The 17854-nt window shown below is 52.0% G+C and overlaps 1 protein-coding gene across 4 annotated transcripts in view; it reads left to right on the top strand.

Annotated features, from left to right (window-relative positions):
- Positions 1–17854, top strand: part of AGPAT3 (1-acylglycerol-3-phosphate O-acyltransferase 3) — a 92975-nt gene that overhangs the window by 61425 nt on the left and 13696 nt on the right. For all 4 annotated transcript variants that reach the window (XM_040266890.1, XM_040266913.1, XM_040266906.1 and 1 more), the window contains 5 exons: positions 9544–9770; positions 15382–15551; positions 16159–16320; positions 17079–17232; positions 17712–17814. In XM_040266890.1, the coding sequence (XP_040122824.1) occupies positions 9593–9770; positions 15382–15551; positions 16159–16320; positions 17079–17232; positions 17712–17814 (767 nt within the window). In that variant the 5' untranslated portion in view covers positions 9544–9592. The remainder of the gene's footprint in view (positions 1–9543; positions 9771–15381; positions 15552–16158; positions 16321–17078; positions 17233–17711; positions 17815–17854) is intronic.

The raw sequence follows: 17854 nt of genomic DNA, 5'->3' as shown, positions 1-17854 counted from the left end.
CACCAGTGGCCTGAAATCTGTTAAGTCAGAAATAAACAAACTTCTGTACTGGGCCTCTTAATTACTTCAGTTATAGCAGGTTATTGAACACTATTATCAGTAGAATATTGATTTCTGGCATTGTATTGGTTTTATTCCTTTCAATGTGACCGTAACCACAAAGTTATAGCAACACTTTGGTTACAGTGGGTTCTCTCGAGTCTACACAGCATACACCTTCTACCTTCAGACACTGCTGGTTTCACTCCTCCTTTTCAGTTCTTAGGTGTCTTGGTGATTTCATATCCTGATGAGGGTCAGACCAGCAGCAGGTGATTATTAGCAAAGAAATACGTTGAATTTCTCAGCGTTACTGAAACATAAGGTGGCCCCTGTAAGTGAATTTACCCAAGAACTGAAACCAGCCCCATTAAATCTCAAAACTAGGACTAATCTAAAATTTTTGCTGGACTTGTGGAAGTGCCCCCTCTGATCCCCAGCTGCCTTCAGTGCCATGGTGACCGTGACTCAGCCCCTGGCGCCAGGGCAAGGTCACTGTGGACAACAGTTGCTGCACTGTGTTCTCATCTGTGATGTCACCATGGGTCCGCTGGGTCTGTGAGCTGGCCCAGCACTGGACGCCCTCCGAGGTGTGCCGTCTCAGGTCGCAGGCTTGCCTTTGCCCTTGTGCTGCCGTCAGCAGGATGCCTGCCCCCAGTGCCCCCTGCCCCTCCTTTTCTCATCTGGCACTTCGGCTTGGCTGTGGGCCAGGAGACCACCCAGTCCTGTGTGTCCGAGCTGTGTTAAAAGCGAGAGTGAGGAGGAGCCCATCCAGGAGCTAAGGCGTCTGTTGTGAGTGAGGGTTCTGCCTCCCTGGTACCCTGGCCAGCTGCAAAGAAAGCAATGGGGTTTATTCTTGGTTTTGGTTGTGTTCAGAACAGTAAATCATTGAGATTATTTGTCAAATTAAGATAAAATTAGTTGGCAAATTTGCCACCTAAATTATCTTAAGATAACTTTAAAATATCTGAGATGATATCTCTCTACTGTCCTCTGTTTCAAATAGTCAGTCCAGTTCATAGACTTTTCCCTCCAGTATTTCCTGACTGGAAACAACAGAACTATCAACATGCTAAACAAAAATGTAAGACTTGCCCCAGCATAACTCACCCCCCATGCAGTCAGCCAGCATGGCCTTTCTGCCCTGCAGCCTCATAGCAGACCAGGTCTGCTCTGCTGGCTGTGCATATAGGCACTCAAATGTGGGACCAATGGATAGGTGAATGGATGGATGGCTTGGTAGATGGATGGATGGGTAGATGGCAGGGTGGGTAGATGGATGGGTGGATGAGTGGGTGGGTGGATGGGTGGATGGATGATGGATGGATGAGTGGGTAGGCTGATGGCTGGGTAGGTGGATGGATTGATGGATGGATGGATGGATGGATGGGTAGGTGGATGGCTGGCTGGCTGGCTGGATGGATGGATGGGTGGATGGATGGGTGGGTGGGTGGGTGGATGGCAGGGTGGATGAATGGATGGATAGGTGGGTGGGTGGATGGATGATGGATGGCTGGGTAGGTGGATGGCTGGGTAGATGGCTAGATGGGTGGATGGGTAGATGGATGATGGATGGATGAGTGTGTAGGTGGATTGCAAGGTAGGGGGATGGATTGGTGGATGGATGGATGGATGGCAGGGTGGGTGGATGGGTGGATGGGTGGGTGGATGGATTGGTAGATGGGTGGGTGGATGGATGGATGAATGAGTGGATGGGTGGATAGATGATGGATGGATGAGTGGGTAGGTGGATGGATTGGTAGATGGATAAGTAGGTGGATGGATGGGTGAATGGGTGGGTGGATGGCTGGATGGGTAGATGGATGCTGGATGGATGGATGGATGGTGGATAGATGGATAGGTGGATGGGTGGATGACTGGGTGGGTGGATGGATGGGTGGCTGGATGGGTGGATTGATGGGTGAATGGATGAGTGAATGGATGGATAATGGATAGATGGGTGAGTGAGTGGGTAGATGGTAAGTGAGTGGATGATGGGACAGAGGAAGAGAAAGAAGGGAGAAGGGAAGGTAACAGCCTTGGTTCCCTTTCATCGTGGGCTTTGGATTTGGATTGCATATAACTAAACAGCTCTTTTTAATCCTGTAATCCAGACTTCCTATCTAGAACCACAAAAATGAGGCACTTTTGGAGTGTTTAATGTCTTTTCCCTTTACTAACCACTGTGCTTAGGGTCAGCCCTGCTCTGGACAGACTGCCCCAGCAGGGCAGGATGAGGCTGCCAGCCTTTGACCGCAGCTCTGAGGGGTAGTTGGTCCAGGGTGGCTTTCAGGAATGGGGCAGCAGGGCAGCTGAAGTGGTGCCCCCAGCGCTGGCCAGTTCCTGCCCCCACACAGAGCCAGATGCCTGCCCGTGGGGCAGCACTGGATGTTTGAGGCTGGGGGTGCAGTTTCCTATTGGGCACTGCTCTTCAAACTGTCTGAGTAGACTGCATTGGCAGAGGCTGGAGGGCTGACGTGGGCCCTGTGTGTAAGTAGAAAAGTGGTCATCCACATGCAGAGAGGCATTCACCTCCCTGCACGGAGCAGAGCCGCTGTCTGGGTGGTGTGGGAGAGAGCAGGCCCTGGACTTCAACTTCAGTTTCTGTGGGAAGGGTTTGTTGTAAAGATGGTAGGGGGAGGGGAGATGTGCCTGGGAGGAAAATCTGAAGGCTAGTTCGTGAGGAAGAGAGACAAAGGGACCAATACCAGCCTGATGAGCATCTGGTGGTGCCTGAGGCCGGTGCAGGGGGTGTGAGCAGGGTGAGGCTGGGCCTCCTGGGCAGCAGGGCTTGGGCATTGCAGGATCTGAGAATGAGGCCTGAATGTTTGTCATGGGTGTGTTCCTCTGCTGGGGGGACCGGGACACACACCACAGGCCAGGGGCTTAAACAGCAGTCATCAACTCTCCCGTCCTGGAGGCTGGAAGGCCAAGGCCAGGGTGTTGGAGACTATGAAGGGAGAAGCTGCGTGTGGAGGCTGCCTCCCCCATGTCCTCTTGTGGTCATCCTTCTTATAAGGATGCCGGTCAGACTGGATTAGGACCCACCCTAGTGACCTCACTTAACTTGACTGCCTTTGTTGAGACCATATTTCCAAACACAGCCACTCGCTGGGGTGCTTGGGGGCGGTTAGGACCCCAACACACCCTTGTGAGGGGACGCAGTTCACTCGAAAGAGAGTGCCGAGGTCAGGACTGGCCAGTGGTCAGCGGGCTGGGCCCTTCGGGGCCTGGTGGTGAGCTGGTCCCAGCACTCTGGGCTCTGGCTCTCACCCTCACCACCCTGAGCCCCGAGCAATGTGGCCACGGGAACCCCAGGCTCAGAAATAGTGGGACAGCCCTGGAGGGGTGGTGTCAGAACCACAAGGGGCCTGCTTGTAAGCCAGGGGCCTGGGGTGGGGCAGGGGCTAGGAGGAGAGACTGGTTTGGCTCCCAGCCCTTCCCGGTGTATCAGAGCTCCGGTGGCTCCTAGGCGGCCGGGGTCAGCGTCGGTCTGGGATTCACCTGCCCTGGAACCATGTGAGCGCAGCCCCGCTGAGCCCCTGGCCCTGCCCCCTCCCCACCTGGCCACCTCTGCTCTGCGCCTCTTCTCCCGAGTGAGGGGCAATACCACCCTGTGTCTCCCCATTGGGAAGCGTGAATGCAGCCCCTCCCCTGCCCTGAGAAAGTGGGGTCCCGGCAGCTTGTACAGGACCACAAACCCCTCAGGACTGGGCTGTGCAGGAGCCAGGCTTCTGGAGCAATCTAAACTCTTATCCAGTGAAGGACTTAGGCTCAGTTTTCTTCTCCAGCTCAGCAACATCATCTGAGAATTAATGAAAAGGTGCCAATATATTTTATTTTTAATTGGAGGATAATTGCTTTACAATGTTGTGTTGGTCTCTGCCATACATCAATGTGATTCAGCCATAGGTATACATATGTCCCCTCTCTCTTGAACCTCCCTCCCACCTCCCACTATTGTTTATCTTAAAATGTTATGGAATAACACTGGTTACCTTGGTCGGGAAGATCTGCTGCAGAAGGAAATGGCACCCCACTCCAGTACTCTTGCCTGGAAAATCCCGTGGATGGAGGAACCTGGTAGGCTACAGTCTATGGGGTCAAAAAGAGTCAGACACAACTGAGCGACTTGACTTTCTTTCTTTCTGGGGCCATTAGGGGATGAGTGGATACCTATTATGCCTCATGATCTCTACCTTACATGCATTCTTTTATTCCAGGACATACTGTGTGTTTTCTAAAAGCACGTACCAGCCTCAGTGAAAGAGCTGTGCATTGCTGTGGTTTTGAAGCATTTCGTTTGTGTCATTAGGCTAAGTACATCACATAGGCAGGCATGGTCCCTACAGCATCCATTACAGGGGGGTGGTTCTGGATCAGAACAAGCTGGGCCCATGACATGAGAGCTAGGCAGGAGGAGGCGTTGACTGAAACTGTGGGGTCAGAGGCAGTTGGAGATGGATATTAACTCAGCATCTGCCCTCAGATGGTGGGCTCAGCCCAGCAAGCTGAACTTCTACCCGCAGACTCCTAGTGGCCCCAGGTTTACCACGTGGGGGCAGGGACGGGACAAGGTGCAGTGCGCCGGCGGGTGCAGCCAGAAGCCCCCAACGACACTCTGGACCTGAATCAGTCACGAGGGAACAGCCAGACATCCGGTAGGGTGATGTCCTGTAGACATCAGGACCGCTGGCCTGGGCTCCCAAGTGGGTGGGCAAGGGTGTTAGGTCAGAGAACAAGGGGAGTGTATGCTCGAACGCCACGCCGCCCCTCAACCAGGGCCTGGATGGAAAGAAGCGGTACAGGTTGTTTGGGGACAGTGGGTGAAACTGGACTACAGATGGGATATTTGACAATATGCTTATGTCGGGGTTAAATTTCTCAGATATGATCATGGTATTTTATGGTCAGTCAAATGCCCAGATTCTGAGGAGACATAGGCTGAACTGTTTCAGAGTGCATTTTCATCAAATATTCCAGAAGAAAATTTTAAATTTAGCCCATAAACATGAAATGTAAAAATTAAATTTAAATATTCATATGTACGTTTGTTATATAATGTTAGGTTAATGTGATTGGTAGAAGACTTTCAATCATAATAAATTATATTCTAATAAGCTTCCGTAGAGGAGGTACAGTGGAAATACAAAATCAAGGAGAAAATGGAATGCATTTCTTGACTTTTAAAGAAAAGCTTGCCTTTTTTGTATTTTGAAAATGGATGGTGGTGGTGGCTATCAAGTCACGGCGGCATTTAGATCCCACCGTCTATACTTAAGAGAAAAACATCCCTGACTTATGGTGATTCAGATCATGATTTTTGGACTTTCCAATATACATTCGGTGAAAACCATACTTCAGATTGTGAATTTTAACCTTCTCCTAGGCTTGTGGCCTGTGGTCAAGTCCTCTCTCTGATGCTGGACAGTGGTGGCCACAGCCCTGTCAGCCCCACCATCACGAGGGTGAAAAACCTGTGCTGGACCCAGATGGCTGTCCTGTTTTTTTACTTTTAGTACAGTATTCATTCAGTACATTAAAAGAAATATTCAGCACTTTGTTATAAAATAGGCTTTGTGTCAGGTGATTTGGCCCACTGTAGGCGAATGTGAGTATTCCAAGCACAGGTTGAGGTAGGTGGGGCTCAGCTATGATGTTTGGGAAGTTAGGTGTATTAAACATATTTCAACTTAATGATGGAGAAGGCAATGGCAACCCACTCCAGTACTCTTGCCTGGAAAATCCATGGACGGGGGAGCCTGGTAGGCTACAGTCCATGGGATTGCTAAGAGTCGGACATGACTAAGCGACTTCACTTTCCCTTTTCACTTTCATGCATTGGAGAAGGAAATGGCAACCCACTCCAGTGTTCTTGCCTGGAGAATCCCAGGGGCGGGAGAGCCTGGTGGGCTGCCGTCTATGGGGTCACACAGAGTCGGACACAACTGAAGTGACTTAGCAGCAGCAGCAGCAACTTAATGATGTTTTCAACTTACGGTGGGTTTATTGAAATGTAATCCTGTTGTAAGTTAAGGAAGTTCTATATATTTAGACTTTCCTTTAAGTGTATTTATTTATTTATTCATCTGGCTGAGCTGGACCTTGCTGCGTGTGGGTGTGCGGCGAGCAGGGCCTCTGTGCTAGTTGCGGTGTGCAGGCTTCTCTTTGTGGGGGCTTATCTTGTTGTGGAGCACAGGCTCTAGGCCCACAGGCTTCAGTAGTTGTGGCCTTTGGGCTTAGTTGCCCCATGCCGTGTGGGATCTTCCTGGACCAGGGATCGAGCCTGAGTCCCCTGCATTGGCAGGAGGATTCTTAAGCACTGAACCACCAGGGAAGTCCAGATCTGTATATTTAAAAAGTGAAACTTCACAATATACCAGAATTTATACCCCTTGCATATTTAAACTTGGGTTTAAAAATGTAGAAATCGACTTATAATTTGTCTGGTGATATTTTTTTTAATTTAATATTTTTGATGTGGAGCATTTTTAAAGTCTTTATTGAATTTGTTACAACATTGTTTCTGGCTTATGCTTTGGTTTTTTGACCGTGAGTCGTGTGCGGTCTTAACTCTTTGATCAGGGATCGAACCTGCACCCCCTTCATTGGAAGGAAGTCTTAACCACCGGATCACCAGGGAAGTCTTGTGATATTATATAGTTTTGAAAATATTTTCAAGGGGTAGGCACAAGCCGGTGCTCTTGGGGGCTGCTGAGTTGATGCTTTCCCCCTTGCTGGTCTGTAGGCCTTGGGGGGAGCTGGGGAGGGTGTGAGCTGAATGGGCAGCAGGGTTTCTTCTGCAGTGGGCAGGGCTGGTAAGCCACTGTCATCAAAGCGCCCCCAGGTTAGCATCTGTGACTGATGTGTTAGTAAAGCATTCAGGCCCGGGTGGCCCAGAGGTGGTGGCTGAGAGGCAGGGATGCCTAAACAGATGGTGGCCACTGTGTGCTCTCATGGGGGGTGGGTAGGTGGGGGGCCTGAACTGCAACTGCGAATGCTCCTTAGAACAGGTCTGGCCCACATCTGGGCACTGGGGACAGACTGACAATCTAGGCCAGTGGCCAGCAGCAGGGGGGACAGTCAACGGCAACCAGGAACCCGGGGCAGGGGTGGGCGGCCATTCCAGACGGGGGTGCGCACTTACAGCAGCCAGTCCAAGAAAAAGGTGTGGCTCATAGGGCCTCTGTGGATGGCCGTCCTTGACCAGAGATTCAGGGGCTGGACTGGGACTGGCAGGTGTTAAATGGATTCCCGAGCGGAGGGCTGTGTCCACGCAGAGGCTTGTAGGGAAAGTGTGGGGCCAGAGATTGCACACCTGCTGCCGTGAGCAGGTGCACAGGTGAGCGGAGAAACTGGAGATGGTGCTCCCACCAGAGGCTGGACGGCAGCTGGGCTGGGCCCACAGATGGATACCGTGTGAGCCTCTCTATGTGAACCTTTAGAGAAGGAAGGTTGATCCAGTGCCTGAGTGCCAAGAGGTCCTGGCAGGAGTCAGGGAGCGTTGCTTGGGAGGCGGGGCGTTGATGGAGAAGGCGGTGTCCGGCCTCGGCTCCTTCCTTGTCCTCCTAGCGTCCCACCACGTGGCCGCAGACTTCACCCCCCCCATACCCCCATGTAGCCACTTGGCACCCAAGGGCAGACGGAGGGCACCTTCTAGAGTCATGTGGCCTGGTCTCCCACTCAGCAGTGGGGCCGCTTGTGCCCTGGAGAGCCTGGCATGGCCCACCCTGGAGGCCTCCCGAGTCTGCTCCACCCTCACCCCAGAGTGTGGGCACCTCTCTGGAGGACCTGGAGCGGCGGCCAGCGGCTGCCAGGCTGTCCTGTGCCCAGCTCTGTTGTTTCTGTCCACAGCAGGATTTCAGGGCCGCTCACAGAACAAGTACAGCCATAAAATGTGAGCTTCTGGCTTCACGTTTGAAACCAAGAAACCAAACTGGTATTGAAGGGAAGGGAGGGAGAAGCTGACTGGGTCCCTGGGGGTCACCCCGTCTGCCTTAGACCAAAACAAAAGCTTTTCAGCTAAAAAAGTCCACAACAGCTTGTGAGTTAAAAGGCATTAGTTGAATGTTTTATAGTGATTTCATGTGTAGTTTTTATTTTTTAAATAAGATGCTAAAACAAGAAAAGAAAAATTACCCATCATGCCTTTAGCTAGAGATAACATGCTGTGCTGTGCTGTACTCAGTCATCTCAGCTGCATCCAGCTCTTTGTGGCCTCATGGATGGTAGCCCGCCAGGCTTCTCTGTCCGTGCAATTCTCCAGGCAAGAGCAACTGGAGCGGGTTCCCGACCCAGGGATTGAACCTGTGTCTCTTACATCTCCTGTGTCGGCAGGTGGGTTCTTTCCCACTAGTGCCACCTGGGAAGCCAATCGCTATTGATATTTGTATGCATTTTTCTAGTCTTTTCTTTCTTGTATATATGAGGGTGTGTGCATGGTGTGTGTGTATGTGGTATGTGTATATGGTGTGTGCATGGTATGTGTGTGAGGTGTGTGTGTATGTGATGTGTGTGTGCATGGTGTGTGTATTTGGTGTGTGTGTGTGTGATGTGTGTGGTGTGTATATGTGGTGTGTATATGTGGTGTATACATGGTATTTGTGTGCATGGTGTTTGTGTATGTGGTGTGTGTGTGTACATGGCGTGTATGTGTACATGGCGTGTATGTGGTGTGTGTACATGGTGTGTGTGTATTTGGTATGTGTGGTGTGTGTGTATGTGGTGTGTGGGTGTGTACATGGTGTGTGTATATGTGGTGTTTGTGTGTGTACATATGTGTATATGTACATGGTATGTGTGTGTACATGTGGTGTGTGTATATGTGCTGTGTGCATGGTATGTGTGTGAGGTGTGTGTGTGTATGTGATGTGTGTGACATGGTGTGTGTGTATTTGGTGTGTGTGGTGTGTGTGTACATATGTGTGTATGTGCATGGTGTATGTGTATGTGGTGTGTGGTTTGTGTGCTGTGTGGGTGTATACGTGTGTGTATGTGCATTGTGTGTGTATGTGTGGTGTGTGTGTATGTGGTATGTGTATACATGTGTGTATGGTGTGTATGTGATGTGTGTGTACATGGTGTGTATGTGGTGTGTGTGCATGTGGTATGTGCATGGTGTGTACGTTGTGTGTGCATGTGGTGTGTGCATGTGGTGTGTGTGTGTACATAGATGGTGTGTATATATGTGGTATGTGCATGGTGTGTGTGTGTGTGTGTGTGTGTGTGTGTGTGGAGTGTGTACCTGGTGTTGGTGCGTGTGTACGTGGGGTGTGTGCACTTGGGGTGCATGTGTATGTGGTGTACGTGGTGTCTGTGTGAACCATGTATCAGCTCCCCCTCCGCCCCACACGTCCATCCGTCACTCTCAGAAGGGAAGGGCCTGAGGGTGCTGTGGGAGCCACGGATCTGGGCTCTGGCAGGACTACTGTGGACCCTTTCTCCACTCGCCGCCCCTCACCCTGGGGTTCCTGTGCCCTCCTGACCGCTGCCCTCTCTTTGCAGGACGGCGATTCTCAGTGAAGGACCCTGCACTCGCTACTGAGCTGTGGCCATGGGCCTGCTCGCCTTCCTGAAGACCCAGTTCGTCGTGCACCTCCTCATCGGCTTCGTCTTCGTGGTGAGTGGGCTGGTCATCAACTCCATCCAGCTCTGCACGCTGGTCCTCTGGCCCGTCAACAAGCAACTGTACCGCCGGCTGAACTGCCGCCTCGCCTACTCGCTCTGGAGCCGTGAGTACTGCCTGCGCTGGGCCTGGCACGGCGCGGGGAGGGGTCTGGGAGAAGGACAGCCACAAACAAGCCGGCGCAGGGGCCCGTGGGGGTTAGTGCTTGTGACGAGGAGACAAGATGGCTGTGGGCTCCGCAGTCGGGAACTAGGGGGCCTCTCCTGGCCACGAGGAATGTAGGGGGTGCTCAGCCTGAGCCCTTCACTGGACTGAACCACGCGATGTCCCGATACCCGAGCCTCTGGACCCACAGAGACGGTGGCTCTGTGTGGTCTCACACGGTACCCCGGATACCTGAAAACAGGCACCGTGTCAGCGCACCACTACTAGGCCCGACGCCTGCCGGCACGCGGCCAGTCACAGGCCTCCAGACCGCAGCCCTGGAGCACTCCCCTCGAGTGGCCTGTTACCACGTGCAAATACTTCAGCATCTCTCTCTGGACCTACCTGTCTCTTAACTAAATGTTCAGGCATGCACAAGTGTTACCTGTGTGCACTGGTGATGTGCGTGCATTTGTGTGTGGAATCACCCTCAGCTGTCAGAGACTAGGAAGCTCGGTGACGACCCGCCGCTGGCGAGGGGAACACACTGCGGGTTGGGGTTCCCAGGCACTTCTTTGGACCTGTAACAATCAGCAACTTAAACAGTTCTATTTTTTGACCCAATTATTCCACCAAATAAGAATGTAACCTAGAAAGATATCTATTATAAAAGTACGTATAGGCACAGATATATTCATTTTGCCAGTTTTATATTAACTAATATAAAAATGAGCAGCCAAAATGCCCACTAACTGTGCTGTATCCACTGGATGGAGGCCCACACGGCCTCTAAGACCAGCAGGGGATCTCTCTTTCCTGGTATAGAGAACCAAGTTCAAGATACATTTTTAGGTGAAAACAGAAGCTAAAACACAAAGTATAGAGGTGCTACCATGATTTACTTTTAAAGACACGTGTGATATGTCTGCACTGGCGTGTAGCTGTCTCTCCGAAAGTGTAGAAGTCAGAACAGAAAATGTGGCTGTCCCGGGAGTGGGGGTGGGAGGGACTCTTGCTGCTTTTTCTATACTGTGTGCAATTTACTTAGCATAAGAACACCTTTCTTTTACAATGAAGAGCAGGTAGTACCCATTTTATGTCCTATGGGAAGTGGTGAGTCTGTGCACTTGCCCCAAGACCTCCCCCTCCCCAATGTAGGAGGGCAGCTGAGTAGGCAGTGAGGTGTCCAAGCCCAGGTGTGCATGCCCCCACCAGGGCACAGCAGCCCTGCCCATGCTTCCAGCCAGAAACAGGCGAAGGTTTCAGTTCCCAGCTGCTTTTTTCCAAAATAAAAGGCCACCTTCCTGTGTGTGAGAAGGAGAATTAGAAATACTACCACGCAGAGCACTTACCAGCGTCACCAGGGCAGATGGGTGCATGCCTGAAGGGCAAATGCTGACTTGTGAAAATCACAGCCTCCACTGGCAGTAGCGTTCTGAAGTCAAAGCACTTCTGCACAGCCAGACTCTGAGTAAAGCTGGCTTTTTTAAGGCTGTAAATAAAGGAAATCCCTCAGCCACACCCCCGCCTCTCCGCAGAAGAGGATACTAAGATGGAGTATCAGCACTGCTTCCCAGGGCCCCGCCTTGGCAGCTCCAAGAGATGGGCTGGGTCTCAACCAGGAACTTAAAATTTGCTGAAATGAGCAGACTGGCAGTGCCCATGGGGTCAACAGAGGCAAACAGAAATGTGCTTTTGGCCTGAATTAGTCTCTAATTCAGTAGAATCACATAGATTGAAACAAGTCATATATGAACTCAAGACAATAAATATACAATGGAAGATTTAGACAAAAGACTACCCAAAGTCCCCAGATTTGAAGAACCAAGGAGCACTTCTATGCATGAAAATTGTAATTATAATAATTTTTTAAGAAAAAAACTTAGTGAATCTTACATCAGATTAGACACAGCTAGTGAGCAAGTGGGTGAACTGGACAATAATATGAAGAGCTCACAGACTGCAGTAGAGTGACAAGATGAAGAATATGAAATAGGAGTTAAAGGAGGTAAGGAGAGCACGCAGGTTTATGAAACGGGTGTTGGACTTCCGTCCCTGAGGAGTGAATAAGGGGAAGCCCTGTTGGAGGAGATGGTGGCTGCGAATTTTCCTGAGGGGAAAATTCAATGGTAAGGACTCAGCACTTTAACTACTGTGCCCCAGGTTCAATCCCTGGTCGAGGAAATAGATTTTTTAAGCCCCCTGGCACAGCTGAATATAAAAAATTGTCCAACTTGACCATGAGCAGAAGAATCATGCCATCAGTCCTGTCTGCACATGTAGTCACCTGCCATCCACGGGGAGATGGTATATCTCGAAACGGGCCAAGCCACCCTCAGGCCATGCTGGCCATTGGTGGGACAGAGCCTCCTCAACACGCCGCCTTTCCACAGGCGGCTCTGCTAGACCCACTCTCCAGGGGGCTTGGAACATCTGCAGAGGGCTGCCTGTGTCTGTCTGTCTAAAAGTTGGCTCCTCCTCGCGGCCCCCACCTGGGCCAGACCTCTTGTTCTGGCCAGAAAGGCCCGGGTCCTGAGCGCTGCCAAGTGGGGGTGTGCACTCACCGTGGCTTGTTCACAGTAGCCAGGATGTGGCGATGGCATCCAGGTCCATCAACAGACCAACGGACAAGCAAAATGCCATCCATATGGATAATGGTGTACTACTCAAGAGGAAGGAAATCCTGCTGTTTGTGACAATATGGATGAACCTGGAGGGGATGACACGGAGGGAAACCAGGCAGTCGCAGAAGGACCAACACTGCCTGATTCCTCCTTCGAGGGATCCACGTGGCCAAGGTCAGGGAAGCGGAGCAGAGAACGGTGGTGGCCAGGGCTGGGGGAAGGGAAGTGGCGAGCTGCGGTTGGATGGGTGGGAAGTGTCTGTTACCCAAGAGGAGTGAGTTCTAGAGCCCGCTTAGGGCCTGGAGCCTGCAGTTAACAGGACCGCGCTGTGCACTTGGGTATCTGCGCAGAGGGAGGCCTCAGGTTGAATGTCCTTACTGTGATAAGGAAGGACGTCTCCTCGTTCCCAAGCAAACTGCTCTAGAGGCAGCAGCCTCAGCCACCGGCTCTTCCTTGACCAGCTGACACATGGAGGCTTCCCAGAAGGAAGCCGAGGAGGCGCAGGAGCAGGCCATCACCAGGCTGCTCGTGGGTCTGTCCCAGCCCTGGGGCCCCGCCACCTGGGGAGGGGGTGTGAGTGGGGGCGTTGGCAAGTCCCCGGCAGCCACCCGTGCTTTCAGAGGGACAGGTCAGCCTAGCCTTGGGCCTCTTTTTTCTTAAATAGCAATAAGGAAGTGAAATTCACCCACTTAGAGTGTGGAGAAGCTTTCCCCCTGTTCCCCCACCCCCCGCCATCTCTCCCCTACCAAGCCCCACAGTCACTGACCTACTTCCTGTCCGCATGGCTTTGCCTGTTTTGTGTGGTTCACGTGATGGAATCATGCACTGCGTGGGTGTTGTCTGACTCCCCACACTCAGGGCTCCGTGTTTCCTGGGTTCATCTGTGTCCTGCTGTGTGTCAGGCCCATGTTCCCACTTCGGCTGAACGATGCTGCCCTGTGTGGATATGCACTGCCCGTTTCTTCATCAGTTGTCGCCCTTCTGGGCTGTTTCCACTCTCTGGCTTTGTGAATAACACTGCCACGAACATCCATGTTCAAGTTTCTACACCGACATCTGTTCTCATTTCTACTGGGCATCTCCCTGGTGGTGGAATTGCTGGGTCATCTGGTTACTCTGTTTGGAGCATAGACGCAGCTGCCCTGTTTAGTTTACATCCCCACCTGCAGCATGGGGCGTCCCAGGGCCTCTGATCCTTGCTGGCACCTGCTATGTGTTGTCCATCTATTGGATGGCAGCCGTCCTGTGAGTATGACACAGTGCCTGCCTGTGGCTTTGGCCTGCACTTTCCTGGTGACCAGAGATCCCAAGCACCTTCTCATGTTGGCCATCTATAAATCATCCTTGAACAATGTCTGTTGAGGACCTCTTGTCTTTCCATTCCTTTATTCACAACTTGAATGTTGGATGGAAGTGGCTGGGCTATCCCAGGGGCATAGTTTGCCCCTGTTGGTGGGCCTCCATCTCCTCAGGGCCCTGGTCCCTTGATGGAGCTTATGGTGAGTGTGTCCTGGAGCTGACCCCTTCATGGCCCTTCCTCTCCATGGTTTGAGAGTGTGCAGGTGTCGTCTCAGAACTGGCCTTCCGTCCAGTCCCACCTCATGTAAAAGAGGAATTTGAGACCCCAGTACATGGGGGGAGCTGTGTGTCTCCCCACTTCTGCCTGGGCTGGTGGGGACCTTCATTGGGAAGGAGAAGCCAGCCCCCGTGCCACGTCCCATCCTGCCCCCCGGCAGCCTCTGAGGAAGCCACAGTTGTCTCCTGCCAACAGGGAAGCAGGCTGGGAGCCCACTGTCGAAGTGCTGGGCTGTCCTGCCTCTTCAGCCTTCCCAGGGCTGGTCCTCTCTGAAAACCGATGGGTTGGTGTCCAGCATGGAAAGGACAGGCTGTCTGAAATCCATCCTGAGCCTGGGAGCTACACTTCGTGGTCTGAAGCCACCCTTCTTAGGATGCCTGGCCCTGGTGGGTGTGACACTGCCTGGCTGGGTGCCCACTGCCTCCCCAGCCGCCTCATCTGGGGACAGAATGTGTGCTGCCCCATGGGTCCAGAGCATGTGTGAAGACCATAGTCATACGTGATGACACAGGTGTCCACCTCAACCCTTTGTAAAGAGTAGCGTGGATAAGAGTAACAGTGCTTAATACATCTCAACCGAAGACCCCCCAGAGGGGGACTCCGGTTTTATTCACTTACTTCTGTATTTTAGAGCCTCCTCTGAAACTTTCCACAGAGCCCCGGACTTAGTTTTGGGGGGCTGAGATTGGAACTCCATCACTTTTTCTCTGAGCTTTGGGAATAATAATGACAATAACTCAAGTTGTCTGCTAGAATCTGATGTCATTTATAGGCAGAGTGCCTGGTATACAGTTGGTATTCAATACCTTGTAATGAAATAATAATAATATAATTATGGTGCTGTATTCTCTTAATAAGTGAATGTCTTGTTCACCATCTCATCCAATGGGTTATTTGATTTTTAAGAAAAGTGAAGATCTGATTTTTTTAAATATATATTTTAAATTAAGTCCTTTAGATATGTTGATTACAAAAAAAATCCACCTAAAATGGGTTTCCTCTTCCATTTCTTCTGGTTTTTTTTTTTTTTGGCTGCTCTGGGTCCTCGCTGTGGCACACAGGCTTCCTCTAGTTGCTGTGTGCCAGGGCCATGTTCTCTGCATTGCAAGGTGGATTTCTAACCACTAGACCACCAAGGAAATCCCCCATTTTTTCTGCTTCCATTTGACTTCTCCCCTGACTTTTGCTTAGAGAGATAATTATAGGTTTAGAAAACTTAATTTATTACACACAAACCATCAAAACTCATTTCCAGCAGAAAATCCCAATCTGGGTGATACTGTGCAGGCCCCTCCCACGTCGGGGAGCAGGGAGGGAGGGCTGGCCGGAGCGTGGCAGTCTGCACCTAGCCAACGTCTCGCGTGTGTCCACAGAGCTGGTCATGCTCCTGGAGTGGTGGTCGTGCACGGAGTGCACCCTGTTCACTGACCAGGCCACGGTGGACAGCTTTGGGAAGGAGCACGCAGTCATCATCCTCAACCACAACTTTGAAATCGACTTCCTCTGTGGGTGGACCATGTGCGAACGCTTCGGTGTGCTGGGGGTGAGCAACGTAAGGGTCCCAGGAGGGTGTGGGGTGATCGACATGGGGTCCCAAGGAGGGGCTGGCATGGCTCCCTGGGGGGTCTGAAGTCTCTAGGGCTCTGAGTTTTCATTTGCTCTGTGTTTAGCCCCTGGTCCCTCTGAGCTAGGCGTGTGAGCATGGCTGACCACATGGGTTCTGGGACTGCAGGCTGCCCCAGGGCTCCCTCCTGAGATCAGGTGTTACTGCCTTTCCTTTGCAATCCTTCCCCGTTGGCTCAGCTGCCTCAAATGAGAAAGGCTGAGGGGTCCCCTGCAGGGAAGCTCAGTGGGTGGTGGCCCTGGCATCATCCTCAGCAAGCCCCCAGCCTGGCAGCCAGAGCAGCCCTGAAGACCCAGTATACCCTCTAGGCTCCCCTCCTGCCCACGCACCTGCCTACCAGCATTGGGCAGATCTGCCCATGGATTCTCATCTAGTGGCACCTGCACTCTGGGGCCCTGCCCATCCCAGTGGCATCATGCTCAGTGTCAGGGTCTCCCGATGACAGCCAGTGCTGAGGGCTGCCTGCAGGGTGCTGCCCATGGGGACTTCGTGGCCATGATGCACCAGCTGCTCCCCCTCCCTTCAGAGTTCCAAAGTCCTGGCGAAAAGGGAACTGCTCTACGTGCCCCTCATCGGCTGGACGTGGTACTTCCTGGAGATTGTGTTCTGCAAACGGAAGTGGGAGGAAGACCGGGACACCGTCATCAAAGGCCTGAAGTCCTTGGCCAACTACCCCGAATACATGTGGGTGAGTGAGACGGCGGGGCAAGGCCACGCAAGCTGTGTTACCTTGGGCATCAGGAATGCAGCCCAGGTTATTAGTTGTAAAGCCAACAAGAGCCTCTGAGCTCCAGGGCCATGGCCCCGCCCCATGCACCTGCGGGCTTGGGAACCCTTCTTAGACCACCTGCTTCTACCTGCCCCAGGTGGGCCCCACACATCTGGGCCCACACAGAGAAGATCCTGCTGGGCTGAGTTGGGAGCACCCCTGGAATGTTAGCGGAGAGTCTGCCCAGGCACCCAGGCTGTTCTGTGGAGTCAGATGTCAGGACAAGCCCTGTGAGCCACAGTCCTGTGGGTCAACGTGGACTTTAATTCCTAGAAGGTTTGCACTGCACTTAAAGCAGCCACCCTTCAAGGGCAGAGCAGGGCCTGATGGGTCCTTTCTGACTCCTTGGTTGGAGTTTGATGAACAGCCATCTGAAATGATCGGTATCAATCGGTTTGAAATCAGTTCTTTCTGATTCTTCTTTCTGGTCTCTGACGGCAATTATTTGTGAACCGGCTGTTTATGTATTTGGTGTCTGTAACTCACAATGAGGCAGAGGGATGGAAGATTTTGTTTTCCACAAGCCACCCGGAGGCTGGCACCCAGGGACAGCGAGTCTCACTTCTCCCCAGGAAGTGTCTTTTCACTCCCTGGGAGTAGGCGCAGTGCTGCCACCGTCTGTGTACAGATGTGACCGCTGCATCTCTAACTGGCCTCTGTCCCCCACCACATCCTAGTTCCTCCTGTACTGTGAGGGCACACGCTTCACGGAGAAGAAGCACCGCGTCAGCATGGAGGTGGCCGCTTCCAAGGGGCTGCCCATCCTCAAGTACCACCTGCTGCCTCGGACCAAAGGCTTCACCACCGCGGTCCAGTGCCTCCGCGGGACAGGTAAGAGCTGCCTGCCCTGACCACCACCAGCCCACACTCCTAGCAAAGTGAGAAATGAAATCAGTGATTTGCCAGAAACCAAATCAGTGAGTTCTGTGTAAAATACAGAATGCCAGTGGCATTAAAAGGAGATCTGAGTTCGTGGATTTACATGTTGTAAGATTCTTGTGTCATTTTTTGAGGTGATAAAATACTAGTTAATGGAAAACAACTAAAGTGATAATTTTTTAAAAAGTATATAACTGAAAACCTTATAAAGGAAAAAATATATATCCAATTAATCCAAAAGGATGGCAAAATCAAAGAAAGGGACAAAGCACAGGAGGGATAGGAAACAGCCAGACAGTAGCTTTAAACACAAGTGACTCAACTAAACGCCCCAGTGAGAGATGGGAACCCTCACACCGGGCATCCAGGTGGAGAGCCACGGTGGGCCAAGCTGCCGGATGTCACCTGTCACCCTCTCGCCCTCCCTGCAGTCACAGCTGTGTACGACGTCACGCTGAATTTCCGAGGAAGCAAGAACCCGTCTCTGCTGGGGATCCTCTATGGGAAGAAGTACGAGGCGGACATGTGTGTCAGGTCAGCTACTGCCACGGGCAGGGGCTGGCGCGGCGGGGCC

This window comes from Oryx dammah, unplaced genomic scaffold, assembly GCF_014754425.2.
Source record: "Oryx dammah isolate SB20612 unplaced genomic scaffold, SCBI_Odam_1.1 HiC_scaffold_2, whole genome shotgun sequence".
Classification (NCBI taxonomy): Eukaryota; Metazoa; Chordata; class Mammalia; order Artiodactyla; family Bovidae; genus Oryx; species Oryx dammah.
This window is presented reverse-complemented; position numbering and strand designations above follow the sequence as displayed.